The following is a 23,866-nucleotide window of genomic DNA, read 5'->3' as shown; positions in this document are numbered from 1 at the left end:
TGCCCTTGGTCTGCAACTGAGCTGGAAACGGGTTTTTTCCAAAGAGCTACGATGGCTCAAAAAGGTCCTTCGGGGTGGCAACTGTGTTCGCTTTACTGGGTATGTGTTAATCACAGCGAGGCAAGCCAGGTCAGCCCTGGCTTCTTCAGTTCAAATTGACTTTGCTAGGAATGGAGGTCGGGCTTTATCTTTCTAGGGAGAGATGTAGAAGCACTTGATTTTATTTTCGCCAGCCTTCCTGCTCCTCTCTCTCTTGCAAGCGTCAGCATCTTCACAGTAAGTTGCATGTGAAAAAAGGATGTAGGAAGGGGGACAGTTTTACACTTGGATGGTTCCTTAGCCTGCCCCTATTTCTTAGTTGGTATTGGCCACCTTACTCTGATTTTGAAAGCTCTTTTGTCTCATTCCAACCCCAACATTTTACCTACTATGAGGAATCAACAATGAGACACCAGCAAACTTGCATATCTTGTGTGAGTGGCTTAGATCAGATTGTCTCCTGGTGGAGTTTTGAGTTCAAAACTTAGATACACATGCTGTGGTGTGTATTTAAATCCTTTGAAGGGGGCAACGCTAAGGATGTCCTGCCCTTCTTTCTCCCATCAGAGCTAAGCATGCCTAGCAGTGTCATTTAGAGGGGCAGAGCTTGATTAGCAGCAGAGCAGCATTAATCCAGTGTTTTCAGGTAGGAAGCCATGTGGGCCTACAGTAGGATTTGAGTCCAGTAGCACCTTAAAGACCAACAAGATTTTCAAGGTATGAACTTTCAAGAGTCAACGCTCCCTTCTACAGATACAGAGAGGAGTGGAGATTTCTGAGCTTTTATATCTTGTCAAGAGGTGGAAGTAAAGCAAAGAAGGGAGTCAGGGTGTAAACGTACAATGGAGCTTGATTAGAGCAGAAACTAGCATCTTTAGTGAGAAAGCAGTATGGCAAACTGGATTGGGACATCAGTTTTGCTTTTAATCTTAAAAAACATGCTTCTAGCAGATCCTCTGCATAGGAGGTCTAACAGCTATCTTTCCCATGGTGGCCCTTGTCTGTAGGTGCTTTGCCTCCCTTTCCTTTCTCCTCCAGCAGCTAGCTGTTGGTTTCTTGCCTTTGCTCATGACACTACTTAAAGATACAGGAGCCCTGTGGTTTTTATCAGTTTTTGTTGATGCAAACTGGGGAGAAGGAATGTTACTGTATCCTGAATCCTCTGAAGCTGATATCAGACTGATACCCACAGGAAATAGGAGCCATGTGGTGCTTTCTCTCTAACTCTAACAGTTTCAGCAGATCCATTTTCCACCACTGCTTCTGTCCCACTCAGACACCCTTTATCTCATTCCCCAACAACCGGCTTCTTGTGTTGAGGCAAGTTACTTTATTGGAATCACTGGTACTTTCAGCACTTCGTTAAACAACACCTGGACACACAACACACTAGAAACACACTAACACACACACACACACAGAGATATGTAACTCCACAAGATAACAGACATGGTGTGGGTGCAGGAAGGACTTGGCTTGCGCACTTGTCTATGCTCAGTGTAGAAGGATTTCCCAAAGACAGCAACATCCCTCCCTCGCCAACCCCCACAATGGTAGGGGGCTGGTCCTTGTTCTGCTAGGATGGCAGGGCTGTTTGGAGGGGCAGGGGGGGGCTATCCTATCTGTAAGCCCATGTCTCCTGAAAGTGCCCAAGCATTGGGTAGAATTCCTATTCAAAGTGGGAGGGGGCAAGGTCCTGGGATGTTCAACACCACCTCTAGTTAAGTGAGCTCCCCTGGTTCTGTTGACTTTCCAGCACAGATTAGCTTTGGAGTGGAAGGGCTGGAGACAGCAGCAACTCCGTCCTGGGATTGGCCATTAACTGCCTATTCTGGCTAAATCGAGGCTCCAGCACAGATGCTTTGGGGCCGATTGACCAACTCCCAAGAAGCAGATGCAGTTGGACCAGATACTGAGCTTGGCCTCCCATGGCTAATGGTGAGAGCGTGCTGGGAAAGTCCTGTATCACTCTCTGTAGTGACCAAAGTGGAAGGATGTGGGAATCCTTATGCATAGCCCCTCCCAACTTTACCTGTGCCATGCAGGGTTGCTGTAGCCTCTTGTTTCTGCTGGGTTCCTCCTCTCTGAGTGTTCACATCAACCTACAGGAATATCTTGCCCATCAGGTGCCTCAGTTCCTTATTCAACAGCCTGAATAAAGACTTGAGGTTTGCCCATCTGTACCATTCAAAATGAGCCTTGCTCCATATCTTCCCCACTCCCCATCAGCAGGAGCCAGTCCTCTTTCACCATACCACGTGTGGGAGGAGGCAAGTGTCCTGACTCTCTGCTAACTGGTGGGCAGTAGTTGTCTGTGGGTGAGCTGTAGGTGGCCCAGATTTTCCCCGCAGTACCTTGTTTATCTGCTTGGAGATGGAGGGAACAGAGACCCAGGAGCCACCTCTTGGGCATCCTGTATCTGGCTCTTGGTCACTGTGGAGGAGGCTGATTTCCCCACCACCACCAAAACGCCAAGGGGAGGAATGTTTGCTTGCCAGTATGACATGTAGCCCCAGCCAAAGGCCTGGCTCAGCCCCAGAGGCAGCTTCTTGGCCTTCCTCCAGTGGCCCCAGCACCTGCAGGCTTTTGCACATCAAAGACACTTAGGCTGATGAACGTGGGAAGCAGGCATGGCCCCCACAGGAGGGCAGTCCCTCCAGCCTGGAATGTGACACGAAGATGCGGAAGGGGAGAAAGGCCAGAGCCTGGGGCTCAAAGACACAACTGGTCCCTGGCTCTGGAGAAGAAGGGGAGAGTCCCCTGCTTCAGGCACCTCCTCGGCTTGGCAGTGGGGGAGTGAGGGAGCTGGTGCCTGGCAGCACTGGCCTCAGTCCCGTGGGTCCTGGCACTGGCGGCAGATGGCCATGTCGTCCAGGTAGCGTTCCACCTGAATGGTGCAGGAGACGAAGCCAAACTTGCTCTGCAGGAGGGCTGTGGCGTCCTGCAGCACTGCCTCCGCATCAGCACTGGGTTCTGGAAGCAAAGGCCAAAGTGGGGTCAGGCAGGGTGCTGGGGAGGGTTACCTAACTAGCCTCCCTCTCCCTGCTGCCCACCCTCCCCAGGGTGGAGGAAGGACAAGGTGCAGTGACCACACTCACCTACAGCCACATGCACAGCTACAACATGATGGCTGAGTGTCAGCGCCCAAAGATGCAGATTATGGGCACCCTTCACCCCCTTGACAGAGAGAAGCAGCTCTTTCACTGCCTGGAACTCTACACCGCGTGGTGCCCCTGGAAGATAGGAGGAAGAAGCAACAGCTGAACTGCTTGTACACCTTTGATAAGAGTACCCTTCATAAGGAAGCCTACCTTTCTTGGAGCATTTAACCAAAAAATGTCTAGGGTGTCTTGTTTGGGTGGGCCAAGTGGAGGAAGTTGTTTTTATACTGAATCATGCCATTGGTCCATCTAGTTCAGTGTTCTGTAACTGGCAGCAACTGTCCTTAGAGGCCTGGTTTTAAAACTCAGGCTAATGAGACACAAGGGGGTATGACTTTGCTGAGGGTCTTGTTTAAACTACTGCAACCCATGTAAAGCACCTACACGTGCTTAGTTTGCATGTTGGTACAATATCCACAAAGGGCTAGTGATCTCTGGCATGCAAACTTAGCCATGTGCAGCTGCTCTGCCAGGGTTGTGCCATGGTGTAAATTATCCTTGAAACGACGCAAAGATGCGTGGGGAGTTCTTTGCCTCAGCAGCATCACACACAAATCAGGACAGGAAGACAAGAGCTTTCCCCTCCAACATGTACCGTCTGAAATATTTTCCATGAACCTCCGCCAAGCATATCTTGTGTCTCACCATTGAGCTGTGGCCCTTCCCTAATGGTCAAAAAAACAGTGACCCAGTTGGGCCCTGGAGCAGTAATACCTTTGCTGCTTCGGGCAGGATTCTTTTCACATATAGTTAATTTTATATAGTCGAGCTGCAATCGAAAGAGGAAAGATGGGAGTGGTGGAGCAGGAGGTGCTTCCCCCTGCACTCCTAATTGTCTACTGGAAATTAGTACCACCAAGTTGTGTCCACCCCATTTACTGGAAAACAGACAGATTAATAAATAGTAGGCTCTTGGGCTGCGTCTATACCACAGAATGAGAATGCGTTGTACAGGTTAACAGTTTTTTTTGGGGGGGGGGGGTCTTCTTGCAAGTAGAACAGGCTGAATTAGGACCGCTGCCCTGCTCTGCTAGTATTTTGTTTACAAGGAGTCTGATGCAGTGGAATATTTGGAATTGGCATGCCTTGTCTGCAGTCAGAAGCAGGCCTTTCTAGCACCTTTCTGCTGCAGGTGTAGCAGAAGTACGGGCTTGTACGGTGCCATCCCTTCAGAGGGTTCATTGGCTGTCAACTTGCTGATGAGGGCGGGTGTCCTGTTGACCTGAAGTATGTTTCAATAGATTTTATTGGGTTTCAGTAGTTCAGCATAAGAACCTATACATAGATTAAAGATGGGGGGGGGGGGATATACTCTTAAATAAGTGATCTTGGGCTGGTTCCGAAATTTAAGATTGCTGCGTTTGGTCCCTGGGTGGTTTACTCTGTACGTTAACATCGCCATATTCTGGGCATGAAAAATTCCTCCCAAGCCCTAGAAAGGCCTGTTGTCTCCTAAGGAGCTCCTGGAGGGCTCACCTGTTCTGGGGCTGAAGCTTGCTTTTTGTTACGGTCTTGCCTAGGGATTGAAAAGAGTCTAGATGTATTCTTGGAGGATAGGTCCGTTGAGGGCTACTCGCCAAAGGGAACCTCTGTGTTCAGAGGCAGCGAACCTCCGAATGCCAGTGCTGGGAGGCAGCATCAGGGAAAACCTTGGCCTCGCTATGCCTCGTTTGCTGGCCCTCCAGGGCAACTGGCTGGCTGCTGTGTGCAATAGGGCTGGACTAGATGGACCGTGAGTATGTTTCACTGTGGCTTTTCTTAATGTTCTGCTCATGTGAGCCTGACTTAGGTAGAGCTGCTGGTTTTTACAAATGGGGGTGGGGTCTCCTGTCTGACGGCAAGCTTCTTGGGGCAGGGTCCTTGAACTTACTTTGCTTTATGCACCTTCGCAAAATATCGTGTATTGGTGGTACCAACTAAGTGGTGCTAAGTAAGTATAGCAGTTGTGATGGTGGGTAGAGAGACCTGAATTCAAATCCTACTCTATGATGCCTACTGGGTGACCTTGGATGAGTCAATCTAACCTACCTCACAGGGCGGTTGTGAAGATGAAATGGAGGTGAGGAGAATCACGTGCACTGCCCTGAGGCAGGGATGCTAGCAGCTGCAGCCTTCTATTGCTGCAGCTTTCTGGTGGGAAAAGACGTCCCTGGGAGAATTGTCATTTCTGAGTTATTTAAGGTTGGAAATAGATGAGGCCCAACTGGGGCTCAGGTGGCCCCATGTACAGGGGCTGTTAAATTGATAGGGGAAGGAGTTTTAATTCTCTTGCACCATTTTCCTAGTGCAAACCACACCCATACATCCCAAAGAGTACATAGGAAAAGATCTCTCACCTTCCATCAGCACCCGGAAGACGTCACGCAGGATGGTCAGGGTGGAACCCAGAACAAAGACCGAGAAAAGGAATGTGCTGATTGGATCAGCTATCTTACACTGGGGCTGCAAAGAGGAGGAGAGGCAATAACAGCAGGAGTAAGGGACAGAGGCTATAGGAGTTTGTTTCTGTGAGTGGATGAAACTTTGGAATGGAGACCATGTCTGTGTGCCTCGGAACCCAGACCTCTGACTTGGAGTTTGGCAGGAGGGCAGTTTCTTCTTCACCAAGCTGGATGTTCAGGGAAAACAAAAGTACTTTCCAGCTTCCATGCTGCTGGCCACTGATCTGGAACCCCCATGCTGATGTAGTTCTACCTTTAGGAGAACAGTTCATATGGGTGCACTCACAGATGCTGAGAAAGCACCATCTGCCTCTTGTGAACAATGCTGGAGGTACATTTTGGAAGAAGAGTATTACCAGCTGCTTCCTCAAGCTGCCCTTGGTATTGCAGTCCTGCTACATATTTTCCAGGCCCAACAATTTAGGGAGTGGGGCTACTCAGGGTGGAAAGCCCCTCACGCTAAGATGGGAGTGAAGGAATAAAGTTGTCTTTCCCCATACCTTGAAGTAGATGACCGTGGCAGCTATGAAGACCCCAATGCTTTGGAGCAGGTCCCCCACCACGTGCACAAAGGCAGCTCGGACACTGGTGTTGCTGTGGGTCGGTAGGGTGGTGCCACAGGGGCTGTCGCCAATCCGCTCATAGCCCCCTGTGCTTGGGCCGTGGCTGTGTGGGGAGCCCGACTGGTGCAGAAGGTAGGCCATGCTGTGGAGAGAGAGACAAGCACCGTGACCAAGACACTTGAAAGCAGAAACGACTTTACGAAAAGGGCTTAGACCCAGGCAGTCCAATGGCCTGTTTAGCCCAGAATCATATCTTCTGCCTGGCAAGGGCTCTCAGACAAGAGAATTTTCCCAGCACTATTGACTGGGATTCTTTTAGGTGGAGAAGTCTGTTGTGGAAGTGGACACTTCCTGTCTGAAAGGAAAACGTGAGCTTCAGCCTTCTTGTTTGCTGAAGGAAGGCAAACATAACTAGCCTGATCAAGACTGAAACTTCTAGCACCCATGGCTCAGTTTCCCCCCGGCCGCCTGTACAGGAGAAAGAGAGCTCCTCTTGTTCCCTCCTTTGTCAGCTGTTGTCCCACTAGGTTCAGTGTGACCACAGATCCCAACTTCACACACTGCGCCTTTTCCCCTGGATAGCCAAGCAGAGGGGCAGGATTCTTGCATAGCTGGAAGAGCAGAGATACCTCTTGGGACGGAGGTAATAATTCCCTGTATTGTCGAAGGCTTTCACGGCCGGAGAATGATGGTTGTTGTGGGTTTTCCGGGCTGTATTGCCAAGACCACGGCAATACAGCCCAGAAAACCCACAACAACCGTAGTAATTCCCGTTGTTGAATTGATAGGCAGGTGACGGAAGTCCAGCATCATGGGAGGGCTGGCCCATGAAAAAATGAAACTCAAGTTGCAGCTGAAGCGGCCTGATTTTACATTTTTGCAGAATGTGTCAGTGCCTAATTCTGGCCATTGAGAAGGAAAGTGTTCTCATGAACCAGATTAACAGCGCAATCCTAAGAAGAGTTACTCCAGTTTTTAAACTCATTGGTTTCAAGGCCCTTAACATTACCTTCCATTCCAAAGCACCAGCCCTGCATTTGCAGTGCAATCCTAAACACAGTTACTCTAGTCTAAACCTATTGATTTCAATGGGTCTAGACTGGAATAATTCCCCTTAGGATTGCACTGTAAATGCAAGGCCAGTACTTAGGAGAGGAAAGTAGTGTTAAGGGCCTTGAAGGGTTCCCAAGTCACAGAGCTCAAGAGCACCACTGTTGGAAGAAAACCAAAATGGGCACTGTTTGACATGCTGGTCCTAAGAGAGGCTCAACATTTCACCCAACTGGTAATTTTTACCAGATTAATCAGAAGAAGATGGATGCATCTCCAAGTACAATAAAGCACAGGGTATGTCTGTCAAAAATTAGCAGTTAACAGTTTTGCCCTTGTGTATAGCTGCTGCCTTGCTCTACTCCAAACCCTTTATTCCATCCAAGAAAGTTACTTTGAAGATGACTGCACTGTCAGAATGATCCAGTCTAGGACTGTATGTGAACAGGAGCCTTTTCTCTGCTGAGACTCCATCTAGTCCAGCAACAGGAAGCCAGATCTTTCAGGGACTGGCATCTGCTATTCAGAGGTCTAATGCCTTTGGACATGGAGAGTGGTTGCACTAATGGGTGCTCTTTGTCTTTACCCTCTGAAGAAATATAGTTGCATGTTTTCATTACATTTTTAAGATCTGTTTCTGAGCTCTGTCGCCTTGCTCTGATATTGTGAATGGAGCAGTTGCCAGAAGAAAGTTTTACGCATGCACTAGATGGAAGCTCAAGAGGGTCCAGGCTCGCAACCTATAGTGCCTGGCTGGCCGTTGTGCCATAAAAATCTACCCCTCTACCCTCCCCTCCCAAATACATTTTGTTTGCAATATCCAACTGGCTTCTTACATGATGTTCACTCCTACAGCGCAGGCTGATGTGCCCAACATGGCAGATGCTTCGATCTCGTAATCGTTGCTGATGATGCGGGCAGAAGCCAGGTAGACAAGTACACCCGTGACGATCCAGATGGACAGGACAGAGGCCAGTGCACCTAGGGTCTCTGGGGGTGAAAAAGAAAGCTGCTTGTCAGAGGACCTGCCCTGACAAACCAACATCTTTGCACTCTTGATACTGCAGAGCTTCCCCCTGCAAAACACACCCAGTCCTTTAGACAAGAGCCTGCTTCCTTCTCTCTTATTTAGGAAAATGACTTGGATCTTTCACCCCCTGCCTGCCTAACAAATTTAAATCAAAGAAGCATAGTTGCTAACTTCTCAATCATTTTTTATTCCGTGGTTAAAGAACAGTACCTTGTATGCATGTGAGCATTTTAAAGCATGGTCTCATTTTACAATGGGGGAGCACTAAGGTTTAAAGATAATAATAACAACAACAACAGTGTGCTTATATATTGGCCTTCTGGGCAGATTAATGTAACACTCATGAACAACATCCGTGTTGTTGTTATCCCCACAATACAGCTGGGGCTAAAGAGTGGCTTGTGCAAGGCCACCTACAGAGTTTGTGGCAGTAGTGGGAGTCAAACCAGAAAAGTGCTGATTTGCAGCCCAACTACTTAACCACTATACTATAGCAAGATACTTGCCTGACATGGAGAAATTATGTAAGTGTGCAAGAGACTACAGCCCATCTATGAGCACAGTTCTAGCCCTGGCATTTCAGTAAAAAAGCCTGACTATTTACCAAGACGTGAGTCTTACTGACATCTTGGTCATCGCTGTTTTACTCTGGCTAGCAGCAACTCTCCTAGGTCTCAGTTTGAGGTCTTTCACAGAAACTACTACCTGATCTTGGAAGCTAAAGCCTGCAGAAGAGCAAGATCTGGGTCCAATAACACCTTAAAGACCAACTAGATGTCCAAAGTATGAGTTTTCAAGAGTCGAAGCTCCTTTGGTCAGATATGAAGAGTGGGAAAAGAAAAGGGAGTCATCCAGGCAGAAGGTGGGAGGCGTATTATAAATTAGAATGTCAGAAAGCTAGCCATAATATATGTTGTAATTAGCTTGATAAAGCAAGGGAGGCGAAGTGCGTGAAATTATCATCTGTAATGTAAGAAAAATCCTGTGCCCTGATTCAGCTCTCGGGGTTCTATTCCAAATTTGCAAATCAGTTTTCGCTATCTCACATTATAATTTGCCTTTGAAGTTTCTCTGCTTGAAAATGGCTACTTTTAAGTCAGTGATGAAATGTCCTGGGAGATTAAAATGTTCTCCCACTGGTTTTGGAATGTTGTGATTTATTATATTAGATATCTATACATTCATTCTTTTGTGAAGGAACTGACCCATTTGTTAAATATAGAGAGTTGATAAGCATTGCTGACACTTGATGGCATATACAACATTGGAAGAGGGAAAAGTGAATGAGCCGGAGATTGTATAGCTGGTGTTGTTAGGTCCAATGTTTGTGTTGTTGGAGAGAGTATGGGGACAGCTAGCAGAGTTACAGTCACTATCAAGGTCTAAATGTTGCTTCTACCATCACACATCACAATCTTATTTATAATGTTCTTGACACTGTATGGAAATGCCTGCCCTTGTCCTTGCTACTGATTGTACTAATCTCATGCTATGTAATCTGCCTTGAGTCTCAGTGAGAAAGGCAGAATATATATGACACATACATACATACATACATACATACATACATACATACATACATACATACATACATGGGTTTGGTTTTTTCCCAGCTAAAGCAGAGTGAGGCCAAACCTTTAATTTGTCTATCTTGGGCTAACAATAAAGATAGAGTTGACTGGCCAAGTACAAGGGAATGAAAAATAAAACACACACACTCTTTTAAAAAACTGCTGTAAAGGAGGGAGATAGGTGAGCCATGGCAGGAAAACAACAGTGAAATGAAAAAGCAAATTAGAGGTTTGGAAGCACATGACCGATACTGAGGAAAAGGGAAGGTACAGATGAGGGAGGAAAGGGCTGCCTTTCCTTCGCCTTATTACTGGGACTACACACCCTCACCTCTCCCCAACCTGCCCAGAGAAGAGCCTTGACTTTTGATGCCTGATAGCCAAGGAAAAATTATTAAGGGTCAATGAAGGAAGGGGGAGAGAAGGGGTAAAAAGTAGGCAAGGCACATGGAGCACCTACATTATATGTTGACAGGAAGGATTTTGCCAGTGGAGAATTTTAAGGTCCTTCCCCTTAGGTGGAAAAGGGTCCCTAATTGTATATCAATACAAAGAAACCTTCCAGCATTTAATCCACAGCTTAGATTCTTTTGTCCTTGTATGCATGTTCCCTTTCATCCTTACTAATAACACTCCCTGTCTTAGTAATCAGGAAGCATCACTGAAGGCTAGGCTTGAAAGGCCGAGCTCTTTCAATCACCACTCAAGAGGAAAGCCTCTGCCGTCTTTGAACTCCAATATGAGAGAATTGCTTGAATTCATCTCTCGCAAATGTTTGCAAGGCCTTTGCACTAATGTATTTAGACTTCTCTTGAAAATCATGCCGAAGATACCTGCTTTGAAGATCTCTACAGGGAAACGCACACACCTTTAGACAGTTCTGCAAAAATGAATAGTTTCCTCCAGAGAGATCTCGGAAGCTTTCCAATGCCCTTGTCTGTTTGGGGTGCTTTGCTACAATTTAAATATTTTGGCAAAGATTGCAGCAATAAAGGCTGAGGGAAAAAACTGGAAATGAGCTAAGGGAGCTGGAAGATAGCAATGTCCCCCCTTTTTATTTATTAAAACATTTATATTTATAACCCATCTTTCCCCTTCAAAACTGAGGCCCTGAGGTAGCTCACAAAGACATCCTTCAAAGGATACCAGGAAAGAGCCACCTGCCTTTGCTTGGACTCTAGCCACTGCACAGATCAGAGGAGGTGTCTTCTTCTTCAACAATAAGATGTACTTCTCTGTATTTTCTCCTCACTGTGCCACCAGAAAGCTTTTTCAGAGATTTTTTAAAAGTTAGTAATTGCTACTTCACCACAGTGTAATAATGTTGTTATGATCTATTGCCATGATCTACCCAGTCCTGTGAATTCCTAGTTGTATTGTTTAAAAAATACATCTTTAACCTTTTTTGTTGTAGAGATATAAGGGCAAAGACTGTGGCTTTGGCCAATTATAAATTCACAGAGCATGCAGAGGGGAGTGGATTGAGCAAATGTACCTGAACGGTGCCAGCCAAAGGTCATTGTCTTGGTGGCTGGACGTGTGGATACCCAGAGGGAGAAGAGGCTGACACCCATGCTGCCCATGTCTGTCAACAGGTGAGCTGCATCCGTCATGATAGCCAGGCTATGTGCCAGGTACCCACCTGCAAAACAAAAAAAATAGTGCCTTAGAGACCCTCTAGGCAGAGACTGTGACACTTGTGGAAACTTGGGGTGTTGAGTGCAGAGCTACAAAGAGGGCCTGTTCATTTGCGGGCGGGGGGTTGGGTTTCAGCTCATTCTTGCAATGACTTCCTGTTTTCACAGCAAGGACAGGGTTGGTGTCTTTTAACAACTGGAAGAAATGACCTTGTTATAACCTCGTGTCATTCTCTGCCAGTATTTCTAGGTCATAGGTAGAGACGTCAGGAAGGGAAAACCCAGAAGTCTTCCCAAGAACTAGCATGATAGAGTGATGAACTTGGGCAGGGGACCCCCCTGGGTTAAAATTCCTTGTTAGGCCATGAACCTCATGGGAAGATTTTGGCCCAGTTACTCCCTCTCGCTCTTTCTCAGCCTAACGTATCTGCAAGAACAAAATAGGATAACCCCATGTACATTACCTTGACCTCTTCTGAGAAAGTGTAGGATACAAATGTAATCCATGAGAAATAAATCAGGGGCCAAAGACATTCCTGGGAGTTTAGAACGGTGATGCTCTTCTGCAAATGATACCTACTTGATCTGGAAGGCCTAAACTTTCCTCTCCATGCTCACAAGGGCTGCCTGGCAGGTCCTCTGAGCTTCTGCCTCTTCCCCTCCTCCCTCCACTCAGTGACTTTCTCTGATGTCACATTTGCCATGGCTGCTTGCCTCCCTCTCACCAGGCTCTGTTGATATGTGAATGTGTAATTGAGAAGACCTCCTAATTCCTTTCCACAGCACCAACCTATGACCTCGCCGATCATGAAGAGGAAGCAGACCACACATGCGATGCTGAGTTTCCGCTGAGCCTGGAACTTCAGCTGGCTCTGGCTGGGGGAGCAAGGCCCAAGGTGACAGTGCGGGGCCAGGCGCCGCTCCATCTCCAGGTCCGCACCCACGCCTGCATGGCCATTCTCCGGGGGTAGTCCAGGGAAGGCATCCTGGGGGTCTGCAAACAGACTGAGAGATCATAACATCAGGAGAGTCCTGCAGGATCAAACCAAACTGGATCTAGCAAGATGGTAGTATCCTGTTTCCAACAGTGGCCAGCTGGCCAAATGATTCCAGGAAGACCATAAGTGGAGTATGAAGGGCAATATTCATTTGGTCAGCAGGTCCTGAGCGCACACAAAGAATCTCTCCTAGTAGAGTGAGGGTGCACTCAGGTGGGGAGAAGCCAGGGAAGGTCCTGTCCATGAGCTCAAAGTTTGGTGTAGTGGGAGCCAGTTTGGTGTAGTGGTTAAGAGCGGCAGGACTCTAACCTGGAGAGCGGGCTTTGATTCCTCACGCCTCCACTTGAAGCCCTCTGGGTAACCTTGCGTCAGTCACAGTTCTCTTAGAGCTCTCTCAGCCCAACCTACCTCACAGGGTGATTGTTGTAAGAAGAATAATAAACCACTCTAGGCATTAAATTGTTCTGAAGGGCGGTATATAAATCAAATGTTATTTTATAGGAAGCATACATGTCAAAAAGTGCTAGGCAGGTTCTTCCCTCCTAGCTGAGGTTTCCTTGCTTAAACTGGGTAACCTCTGAGCTGGTGGTCCACAGAGCTCAACTTGGGAATCTTTCACCAACACAGAAGCCCTGAAATCTACTTTACAGAGGGCTGGAAATTGCTCCCACTGGGATCCCTCTCCCATTGAATGCTGAGCATGTGAGTGGTCCACACCTGCACAAGCAAAGGAGGTGCTTTTCAGTGAATGCACGTTACTTGGGGCTTAACCACTTGGTTTGCAAATATTCTGTTGAGGAGTCATTGACACCCATGCTTTGCAGGTGGGGAACTAAGGCCTAGTGTGACTGGGAGACTTGCTACCCAGCATGTTTATAACCAAGTTAGGATATTCAATTGGGTGATCTGGAACAAGCTGAGGTTTCAAATCACTTGATTGTAATGGTCGTGGGTTGCTTGGGGCCAGAAGTCTCTCTTGAGTAGTTTGACTGGTGTCCACGTTTTGGGCCAGACATTTAGAATCATAGGGTTGGAAGGTACCTCCAGGGTCATCTAGTCCAACCCCCTGCACAATGCAGGAAATTCACAACTACCTCCCATACCCCCCCCAGTGACCCCCCTGCTCCATGCCCAGAAGATGGCATAACGTCATCAGGGTCCCTAGCCATCTGGCCTGGGGAAAATTGCTTCCTGACCCTGAAGTGGCTATCGGCATTACCCAGGGTGTGTAAGAAGGGACCACAAAAACTAAGCACTGATGGAACCCTTCCTGGCCTCCCTTTCATGATCTGTCCAGGTTCACAGAATAAGCATTGCTGTCAGGTGACCATCTAGCCTTTTCTTTAAAACCTCCAAAGGAGAGCCCACCACCTCCCGAGGAAGCCTGTTCCACTGAGGGACCGCTCTGTCAGAAAGTTCTTCCTAATGTTTAGCAGAAAATTCTTTTGATTTAATTTCAGCCCATTGGTTCTGGTCTGACCTTCTGAGGCAGCAGAAAACAACTCTGTGCCATCCTCTATATGACAGCCTTTCAAGTACTTGAAGATGGTTATCATATCACCTCTCAGTCATCTCCTCTCCAGGCTAAACATATGTGCCATTCACCAGCTGAGTGTTGAGCACCTGTCAGTTGCAAAACAGGCTCAGGACACAAGCCCGACCACCTCAGGGCCTTGAGATGGGCACAAGATGTGGAATCAGGGCAGAGAGGTACAGGGGCAGAGCTGGGCCTGCATCCAAAGCATCCATAGTGCTAAGATACAAAGCAGAGCAGGGGCTAAAGCTCAGTTCCTGACCCTCATAATGTTTGAAATGGTGTAGCGATTAATGTCGGATTAGGATCTATGAGACCCAAGTTCAAATCCCTAATCTGTCACAAATATTCATTCTGTGACTTTGGTCCAGTCACTAATTCTCAACCTAGCCTACCTCACAGGGTTGTTGTGAAAATAAAATTGAGGTGGTGAAATGCTGTACGCCATTTTGGGTCCCCGCTGGGGAGGAAAGCAGGAAATAAATCTCTAAATAAATAAAAATAGAATTGCAGCAGGAAGGGCATGCAATTCCCATGCGATATCAGTTCCATGCAGTGCCCCCAAGCCTTGGACAGCTCACATGCCTAGCCTAGAATACTTACTACAGCTCAATTGATAGGTAATGATGATAATTTTTTGTCATTTTTCTAACTGAGGTCTAAATATGATTTATCAATTTCTGCGGAACGACATTATTTACAATTGCAACTTTTGCTGGTGTCCAAATATGATCCAGCAGCTTTGAGTGTTTCAGAATCTCCCCCACTTTTGGAGATTCTTATTGAGTCAATACAGAAAGCAAAATCTGCAATATTTGTATATAAATATGAGAGATCAGTTAATAAATGTGATACACAAAGCCTTAGAGATGAATCGAATAACGATCTGGAATGTCCACTTTCGCTAAAGCAATGGGTCAAAGCCTTAAGCCATATACCTGTTGCTATTGTGTGTCTTAAGTTGCTGCTTATTCAGCAAAAAATTATGTTTAGGGTATATTGGACACCACGGCATCTTTTAACTACAGATTTAAGCACAGTGTCTAACTGTTGGCGGTGTAATTCACAAAATGCATCTCATAAGCATATGTTTTGGTCATGTTTAGTCATTCAACCCTTTGGGGAGGAAGTTATTAGTCATATTAATTTTGTGTTAGAAAACTAATTTATTTTTGAAGATACTAATGCACTGTTAAGTTACTTGCCTGTCTCTTGGAATCTAACTGATGGTCAACAGAAATGGACCCTCTGTGCCCTGACAGTTATTAAAAGACTTATACTTCAACATTGGAAAGACAAAAGCCCACCACTTGTAACTTATTGGATTGAAGACCTTATAAACTTATCAACATTTGAATATATTGCACATAGAAGAGAACTGTGCATGGACATATATTTAGATATTTGGAAATCTATGTATAGATTTGCCAGTAATGTTTTAATAACAACAACAACAACATTTGATTTGTATAGCGCCCTTCAGGATGACTTAACACCCACTCGGAGCGGTTTACAAAGTATGTTACTATTATCCCCACAACAAAACACCCTGTGAGGAGGGTGGGGCTGAGAGAGCCCCAGAGAACTGTGACTAGCCCAAGGTCACCCAGCTGGCTTCAAGTGGAGGAGTGGGGAATCAAACCCGGATTAGAGATTAGAGTCCAGATTAGAGTCCTGCGCTCATAACCACTACACCAAACTGGCTCTGCAAACTGGCTTTTGTAGCCAGCACTGTTTTTTTTCTTTTCTCTCTTGTTTGATTTTTTAAAATGTGTTTGCACTAATAAATACAAAAGATTTTGGGATGTAGGGCACATTTACAAAGAAACCACAAAATTCCAGGGTATTGATACTAGAATATATGAAGAACTGTAAAAGTTAGCTCCAAGTCCTACATTTGGCATTTTCTGGCTACAGAGTCTGAACCTTCTCACACATTGTACGTGCAGCTCCACCTCAGTGCACTGCACATATCATGCGCTATTGCCCACCTCCCCCATTACTTCTGACAGTGGCTGTGCTATTTGTCAATTGCTGGGCTGACAGGGAAGATACTAGTGAAGCAATTCAGATAAAGTGGGGGTGGGTGGGGAATAATTAATAGCAAGGGATGGCTTTGGTAAATGCCAAGCATCTCTATGCAAACTCAGCCATCCCCTGCTCCAGCGAAAGCTGCAAACCCACAATGCACCTCTCAGGGTTTTGCCACGGTGTCTGAACATTGGGCGGGAATGCCCTGCTGCCAGAGGGGCTAATCAAAAGAGACAGCTGGGCACAGGAACTGAGCCAAGGCTGTGATGGAGGTTCGACTCTCAAAAGCTTATACCCTGGAAATCTTTTAAATCTTTAATGTGCTTCTGGACTCGAATCTTGCTCTTCTACTGCAGACTAGTATGATTACCCACCACTGTGGAAGAAGAATAGGCATTGGGACCATGCTGCTGTGGAAGTAAGGGAGGTGAAAATAGGTCCTTCGTACACGGTAGGTCATGGGAAGAAAAAAGACAGACAAAATGTGGGTGTGGTCTTTTTCCCTCCTAGGGCTCCAAGCAAGGGAAACAGCATGGAGTTAGCCTCCCCTTCCCCAGCCCTGATACTATCACCACACCAACATTTTTTTTTTGCTGTTCTGTTACCTACCTGGGGCTACTGAACTTGAATCTTGCTCGTCCATAGCTCAGTTACACATCCTCAGATCTGAACCCATATCTCTAGAATCACCTGTGATATGAACTTGAGAAGCCACATCCAGTGGGCAACCAAGTGCTGAAAAAAAATCTGGATTGGAGCCAACTTGCCTAGTCACATAGATCAGAAATTTGCCAGCATTTCCTATGGTGGCACTCAAATGAAACGTGGAATGCAAAACCGGGTCTGGAATTCTACCCTCAAAATATGAAGCGGTGCCTTAAAACTCTTCTGGCAGTAAATCAGCGGTACTGGAAGATGTTGTTCCCACCAAATCCCAGCCTTGAAACCTCACCAGGGTGATCTTTCTCGGTCCTGTCACTTCCTCTGCCATTGGCTCAGCAGAAGCCAAACCATCTAGATCATTATTTCATAGAAGAGAAATAGATTGCCCTGCTGTTTTTTCGTGTGAGTGGTGCAGGTAGAAGGCAGAAGCACTCAAACGTGAGAGGACTGGTTGATCAGTAAGGACAGAGCCTTTTCTCTGACCATCTAGGCTTGATGATTTCTCTATAGGTGAATGGAGCCATGCTGCCAGCACCCTACAGCACCCAGATTCCCCGGGGTGTGTGTGTGTGTGTGGGAATCACAGCTTTATCACAGTTTCTCCTACCACAGGCAAGACTGCAGAGTCTCAGCAGAGCTGGTGATATCCTGGGATGAGATATTGGGGCCCTGCCTCCATCCCAGCTCTTCTTCTCTCTCCTCGTTGAGGGCTCAGTTATTTCACGCCTCAGCGCATCCCAAATGGCTTCATTTATTACACAGACTGCAGAGCCGTGTGTCACACACACCCCTCTTCCACCCCCACTCCCGGCTGCTCCCTCTGTCACTTGTGCCAGCAAAAGCCACCCCTGCTTTTGCACAGCCTTCCTAACCCAACATCCACACCCCCCACTGTCTGACAGCAGAGAAGACCCATGTATTCAAATGACTGCTGCCAACTTGTGCTAGAATCGAACACCTCTAAAGGCACAGATATGCACCAATCTTGGGTATGCAAATACATCACTCAGAAGACACCTGCAAAGCAGCTCCAGTGGGACAGATCCAGCTCAGCCTTTTTTAGTAGTTCAGAGAAGGGACGGATCCCTTCCCTGATGGAGGCAAATAAGCTGAGCACATACAAGATCTTTGGCTGAAAGGCAGAGCATGCTTCACATGCAGAAGGTGTTGGGTTCAAAGTAGACCTTTCTTTACCTGAGAACCTGGAGGAGACATCACTTGAACTAGATGGGCTAAATCAACTATCAGGCTTGTTACAAGACAGCGTCCTAGGTTCACACCTAAAGAAGCCATGCAGAGAAGGTAAAAATCTTCTCTGCGTTTGAGAACAGCATCCGCAATTGTTTGTGCATGTGTGTGAGGCTAAGAAACCTCAGTGAATGAAAACAACAACAACAGAACATCAAGGAAGGCGTATTGGTCTTCATTTATGCAGCAGACACTCTTGCCTTCCCGAGGTGAGACTGAGCCAGGAGCACTAGAGCTTGCTCAGGAGGACCCAGCTATATGACTTGTTGGTTACGGCCTTTCTTGGGTTCACCATCACAGCAGCCAACCTGGTAGCCAGGAGGTCTCTCTGCTTCTGGTTTTCCAGGCAGGGACTGAGACAGGGGAAAGTGATCTGCCCAGGGCTGCCTAAAACGGCAATGGCAGAAGGAGGTCTTCAAGTAGGCTGTAGTGGGGAGAGGCAAAGGGGGGGGGGTTGAAAGGAGGCAGGGAAGAAGTGTGTGAAATTATGGATGGGATAGAGAACGGGTGAAGAAAGAACACTATTTTTCATTCTCGTCACCCTGGGAAAAAGATGGAAATATTCCCCAAGGGAGGTGCAGGGATGCAGTGTTAAACCGTCTGCTTGGTAGGCAGAAGATCCCAGGTTCAGTCTCCAGGTAGCAGGTGACCTGAAAGGCCTCAACCCTGGAGAGCCAGTGCCAGTCTGAATAGGCAATACTGACCTTGATAGACTCATAGCCTGACCCAGGGCTTTTTTTCTGGGAAAAGAGGTGGTGGAACTCAGAACCAAGCTACAAGTGGTGCCTTACACAGGTTGGACACTTGTCAGCTTCCCTCAAGTTTTGTTGGGAAATGTAGGCATCCTGGTTTTACAGCTTGGCTCTCCATTACAGCTGCAAGACCAGGATGCCTATATTTCCCATCAAAACTTGAGGGAAGCGGACAAGTGTCCAACCTGTATAAGGCGTCACTTGTAGCTTGGCTCTCAGTTGTGGAACTCAAGACCGCACAATGATGTCACTTGGGTCAGCTGGAACAAGGGGGGAGTTTTTTAAAGTTTAAATTGCCCTTGGTGAAAACGGTGACATGCCTGGTGCCCCTGCCTCCTGATCTCCAGACAGAGGGGAGTTTAGAGGGCAATCTAAACTCCCCTCTGTCTGGAGATTAGGGGGTGGGGGGCACCAGCCATGTCACCATTTTTAAGTGGTGCTGGAACTTTGTTCCACCACGTTCCCGCTGATAAAAAGCCCTGGTCTGACCCACTGTAAGGCAGCTTCATATATTCAGCATGCTCAGGACCTCACCCCACCCCCGCGCAGCATGCCTTCATTGAAAGCATAATTAATTTAAAACACTCACTGCCACAAGATGGGATGATGGTCAGCAGTTTAGATGGCTTGAAAAAGAGATTGGACAAACCCCTTGTCTTTCAGTGAATATTAGCCATGGCAAGTGGAACCTCCATGTACAGAAGCAGTCTCCCTCAGAATACTTGCTGCCTGGAATAACTGGGTTGCTTTCATGCCCTACTTGTGAGTGCCCGGAGGCCCTGAGGTGACTGCTGGTGAAGGCAGAATGCAGGACTAGGTGGATTTTTGTGGGACCCAGCAAAGCAGCTCTTATGCTCCCGTTCAGCCCCAAGTGTCCTGGAGGACGTTCTGCTTATCAAGCTAGCTCTCAGAGCACCAGACAGAGAACTCCTTTTCCTTGGGACAGGGCTGCAGTCTGCTGGGCAACCCTAACATCCAAGGAAAATGCTGAGGAGAAATACTTCCAGCAGCCTCAGTTCGGTGGGAATGGAACACCGTATGCCAAGATCTCATTCTTTCATGGGCCTCACTGCTGAGGCATGGACTCCTATGCTAGGTAGTGAATAGAGATGCATCTGGCTGTACCAAGGTAGCAAAGGCCTTGGCTTCTCCTTCCCTCACTGGGCATAGCAAACATAGGAAGTTGCTTCCAATGGAGCCAGGCATTTGGTGCTCAGTATTGGCTCCTCTGAGTGGCAACAGCATTCTGTGTTTCATGCAGAAAAAAGCATTTCTCAGCACCTGAGTTCTTGTAATTGGAGCTCCTAAGGACTGAAACTGGGACCTTTTGCATGCCCAGTAGATGTTCTCTCCTTTAAGTAGATATTATGATTACATCTATAGCATCCAATACACCTTCCAAACTAGGCAGAGGATGTTGCACACATAACACCCTCCCCTCCCTCCCCACACACACTTTTATGTCTGCCCAGGTCTCTCTGTACCTTAGTTTCTCAATCAGTAGGACTTTTGGCAACTGGATGGCCTACCTCACCAGACCGATGTGAGAACTAATCAAATCGCTAAATTGCACTGACTGTGGAAACTTTAAAATTGCTGTCAGATTATTAATAACAAATATCACCATGACACATGCCAGCTTTACAAGCTGCTCTGGCAAGTTCCATGTGCAGGAGACTTTGTGGAGTATTTCAAGATGTACATTTTCAAGGCTACAGATTCCAGGGGGAGGGAAAGAACAAGAGCCTGGTGGCGCCTTAATTACTTCGGGAGGGGTATGCTTTTGTGGACTAGACCCCACTGCCTCAGATGCATATAGTAGCTCCACAGCTGGCAAACCTCCCCCCTCCCCCCTCTCATTTTTACCCCATCCTCTCTCTAAGGAACCCAAGGCAACAGACATACTTACGCTAGTCCAGCTATGTACCCACCACATTGCACTGTCTGCCAAATATTTGAGATGGGGACTGAGAGAGAATGCTTTGCCTACGGCCAGAGGAGAGCTGCCTACCTTACGGAGTACAGCTCTTGCTCTTAACCACTGTGCTACATCACGTATGGCAAGCAGCAGGGTTGAAAGGCTGTGAGGTGCAAGAAGAGCCCTTGACATTTTCATTTAGAACTCAAATATATTCAGGACAAGCAGGGTCACCAGTTGCAACAGCAACTCATTCGGGACTGACGACATTTGAGTTTTATATAACAACGCCACAGCCTGTACATCTTGCATTTTATGGTCTTTTAACCCCACTGTTTGCATTTTTTCTGTACAATTGTGTGCATGCGTTCATATTGACCAAATGAGGATTCACTGATCTATTTCATGCATTGGATGAAGTGAACCCACATCTGAAGCTGCCTTATACTGAATCAGACCCTCGATCCATCCTGGTCAGTATTGTCCGTTCACCTGGAAGCACTGGGGGCTGAACCCAGGACCTTCTGTATGCAAAGCAGAGGCTCTTCCTCTGAGCCACAGCCACTCCCCAAAGTGAACTCTAGCTTGCCAAAGCATAAGAAGTCTGTAGGAAACACCTAAGGCTGGCCATGTAGAATGGGGGGGGGGGAATCTCACCCTCTCTTCCTGCCTGCCTCTCTTCACTCTCAAATCTGTGTCATACCTTTTTATTAGGACCAGGAGAGCAAGTGTGGTGTAGCGGTTACAGTGTCAGACTAGGCTGTGGGACAGCCAGGTTCAAACCCAAGCGCTGTCATGGAAGCTCGCTGGGTGACCTTAGGCCAGTCACACACTCTTAGCCTAACCTACTTCGTAAAGCAGTCGTGGGGATAAAATGAAGTGAACTGTGTAAGCCACCTTGGGTACCCACTGGGGAGAAAGGTGGGGTATAACTAAATAACTGGGCATGTATTTCCCTAAGGAAGAACAAGGTCGGTGTAATACCTTTCTCATTGGACCAACCAAATTGACCCAAAACATGACAGGAGCTTTCCAGCTCCCCCAGAACTCTTCACCAGGCTGCAGGTTACCGAATTTAATGATAGAAAGGCAGGAAAGCAGGGTGTTTTTTTTTCCAGGCCCAGATTTCCCCGCTGCTGCAATTGACCCCAGTGACCTTCCGGGCTTATCTCCTCTGCCAGTTCTTTGGTGAATAGAAGGACTGATGGGGCTGGGCTGGGCTGGAAGGGGGGCCCGTGCTTCCGCACCCGTTCCCAGGCAGGCGACTGCAAGAGGCAGAAGGGAAGTGGTGGCGACACTCCCCCAGCGCAGACTGTGCCAGCCCACACCCCAGCTGTCCTTGGCACCCCGCAGAGCTCTCGGAGCAGATGGGTGCAAACGAACCACCTCCTGGCGAGGGGGGCGGGCGGCAGCAGGAGCCACGGGAGAGAGCCGGCCCAGCGGGCTGGAAGCGGGCCAGGCCCACTCCCACCTCCCCGCCCACGGGCGCACCTTTCCCCACGTCCGGCCCCTGGGTCAGCCCCCCGGAGCTTCCTGGCTGCCCCCAGCGCTTCCAGGTTTCCCGGCGGGATCGGCCTGCTGGCATTCTCCCGGTCTGAGTGGGTGGGCTCGCCCCGTGCGCCTTTCATGGAGCTTCGGGCACGGGGCTGGGCGAAGCCGGATGCATCCTGCCTCCGCGGCGTCTCGGACTGAAGGAACTCGGGTGCGTTGCACACAAGCGCGCCGCGACACGCGCTCCCACGTGCGGGGGGGGGGACCCTCGCCCTCCTCCGCAGGCGCCTTTGGTGCAGCGGCCACGGAGCGGGGGGCGCCCGCCCACGTCACTGCAGCAGCCGCAAGGGAAGGCCCGTGGGGTCCCCCAAGGCACGCCAGCCCGGTGATCCCCGCCAAAGGAAAAGGCCCACAAGTGGTCTTACAGGAAGGAGGCCAAATGCTTGGCGCCCGGGTCAGCGGGGAACGTCTGAAGCAGGATAGTTGTGGCTGCAATCCTAAAAACGCTTTTCTCTGTATCAGCCCCATTGACTACAATGGGATTTACTTCCGAGTAGACTTATTTGGGTTCGCTTCCTTTGATTTCGGACTCTCCTTTTTTTACCCAGGGGCAGTCTTAAGAGCAGAGACAAATGGGGGAAGCGCGTGTGTTAGGCAGCCCCCACCGGGAAGAAGGAATGGCCCCAGCCATGTCCCCGTCTCCCCCCCCCCCCACACACACACTTTACGCTCCTTCCCCTCCCACAGCTCAGAACCAACGCCGGCAATTTCCTGCCAGCCGTCGGGCTTCATGTGAAAACACTGTCCGGAGCGGCGCGACGTGCGCCCCCCCCCCCCCCATCCCCAGAAAGCATCCGAGACCAGGGGAGAGCTGGCTGGCGGGCAATGGACGGGACCTCTCGGGCTGCTAGTAGGAGCGGAAGCAGAGAGCTCAGGCAGGAGAGAAGCGAAGGGCTGTGCGTAGCCGTCGAGCAGGAGCGGGGCTCCAAGGAGGCTCGGCGAGAGTGCGGAGGGAAGAGCGTGAAGGGGGGCTGTCGGAGGAGGCGAGCGGCGGGACTGCGGTCTTAAGGCGGAAGGGCTCTCCAGAGGCGCCTGGGCAGGTGGATCGGCCGAAGCTTCAGCCTCCTGACGGCGCATGAAGGGGGGAGGTAGTGTCAGTGGCCCCGGGGAGAGGACCAGCCAGGCCGGAGGGGTCACCGGTTACCTCTTGAGCCGAAGGCTGCCGGCGCTGCCCAGATCGCGGCTCCCCACCAGACGGGCCGTCTCCTTGCTAGCCGCGGAGGGGGGCTCCATGGCGCGCTGGAGGACAGGCTGGCCGCAGGGTTGAAAGCTGACCCGGCGAGGCCAGGCGAGCGCTCCGGGGCCCTCAGTAGCAGGAGCTCGCCGGGTTCTCCATGGGGCCGGCGGCGGGTCCCTGGCGCTGTTGCTGCAGCCGCCGCTGCCGTCGAGAGGGTCCCGGCAGAGGCAGGCACAGGTGGGCGCGCTGGAGGGAACGGGCAGGCCCCGCCCCTGCCGTCAGGCTCCACCCCCTGCAGGCAACCCGGGGAGCCCCGCCCTCGCTGATCTGCACCACTCGGTGCCATCGATGCCAGCCCCTTGGACAACCCGCGACCCCAAGAGGGGAGCCCAGGTCCAGCCCCGGAGGAGAACCGAGGGGGCTCTCCGCTCCCGATCCACCGCAAGGACTGCGCTCCAATAGAAGCAACCGGGACCAGATTCCGTCCCCTCTGGCAGCGTGT

General features: G+C 48.9%; 1 protein-coding gene across 1 annotated transcript; it reads right to left on the bottom strand.

The window, feature by feature from the left end:
• Positions 1–2,866: 2,866 nt before the first annotated feature.
• Positions 2,867–23,420, bottom strand: SLC30A3 (solute carrier family 30 member 3). The gene is made up of 9 exons (XM_054972799.1): positions 23,332–23,420; positions 22,128–22,415; positions 12,283–12,497; positions 11,351–11,497; positions 8,091–8,244; positions 6,142–6,346; positions 5,537–5,642; positions 3,138–3,272; positions 2,867–3,012 (listed from the first exon to the last, which is right to left on the bottom strand). Exons 1-9 carry the CDS (start codon positions 23,418–23,420, stop codon positions 2,867–2,869), a joined length of 1,485 nt encoding a protein of 494 aa, XP_054828774.1.
• Between the last annotated feature and the right edge of the window lie 446 nt (positions 23,421–23,866).

The sequence above is a fragment of the Eublepharis macularius genome, chromosome 1 (assembly GCF_028583425.1).
Source record: "Eublepharis macularius isolate TG4126 chromosome 1, MPM_Emac_v1.0, whole genome shotgun sequence".
Classification (NCBI taxonomy): Eukaryota; Metazoa; Chordata; class Lepidosauria; order Squamata; family Eublepharidae; genus Eublepharis; species Eublepharis macularius.
The sequence above is the reverse complement of the archived record's forward strand: the minus strand, read 5'-3'. Positions and strand labels throughout refer to the sequence as shown.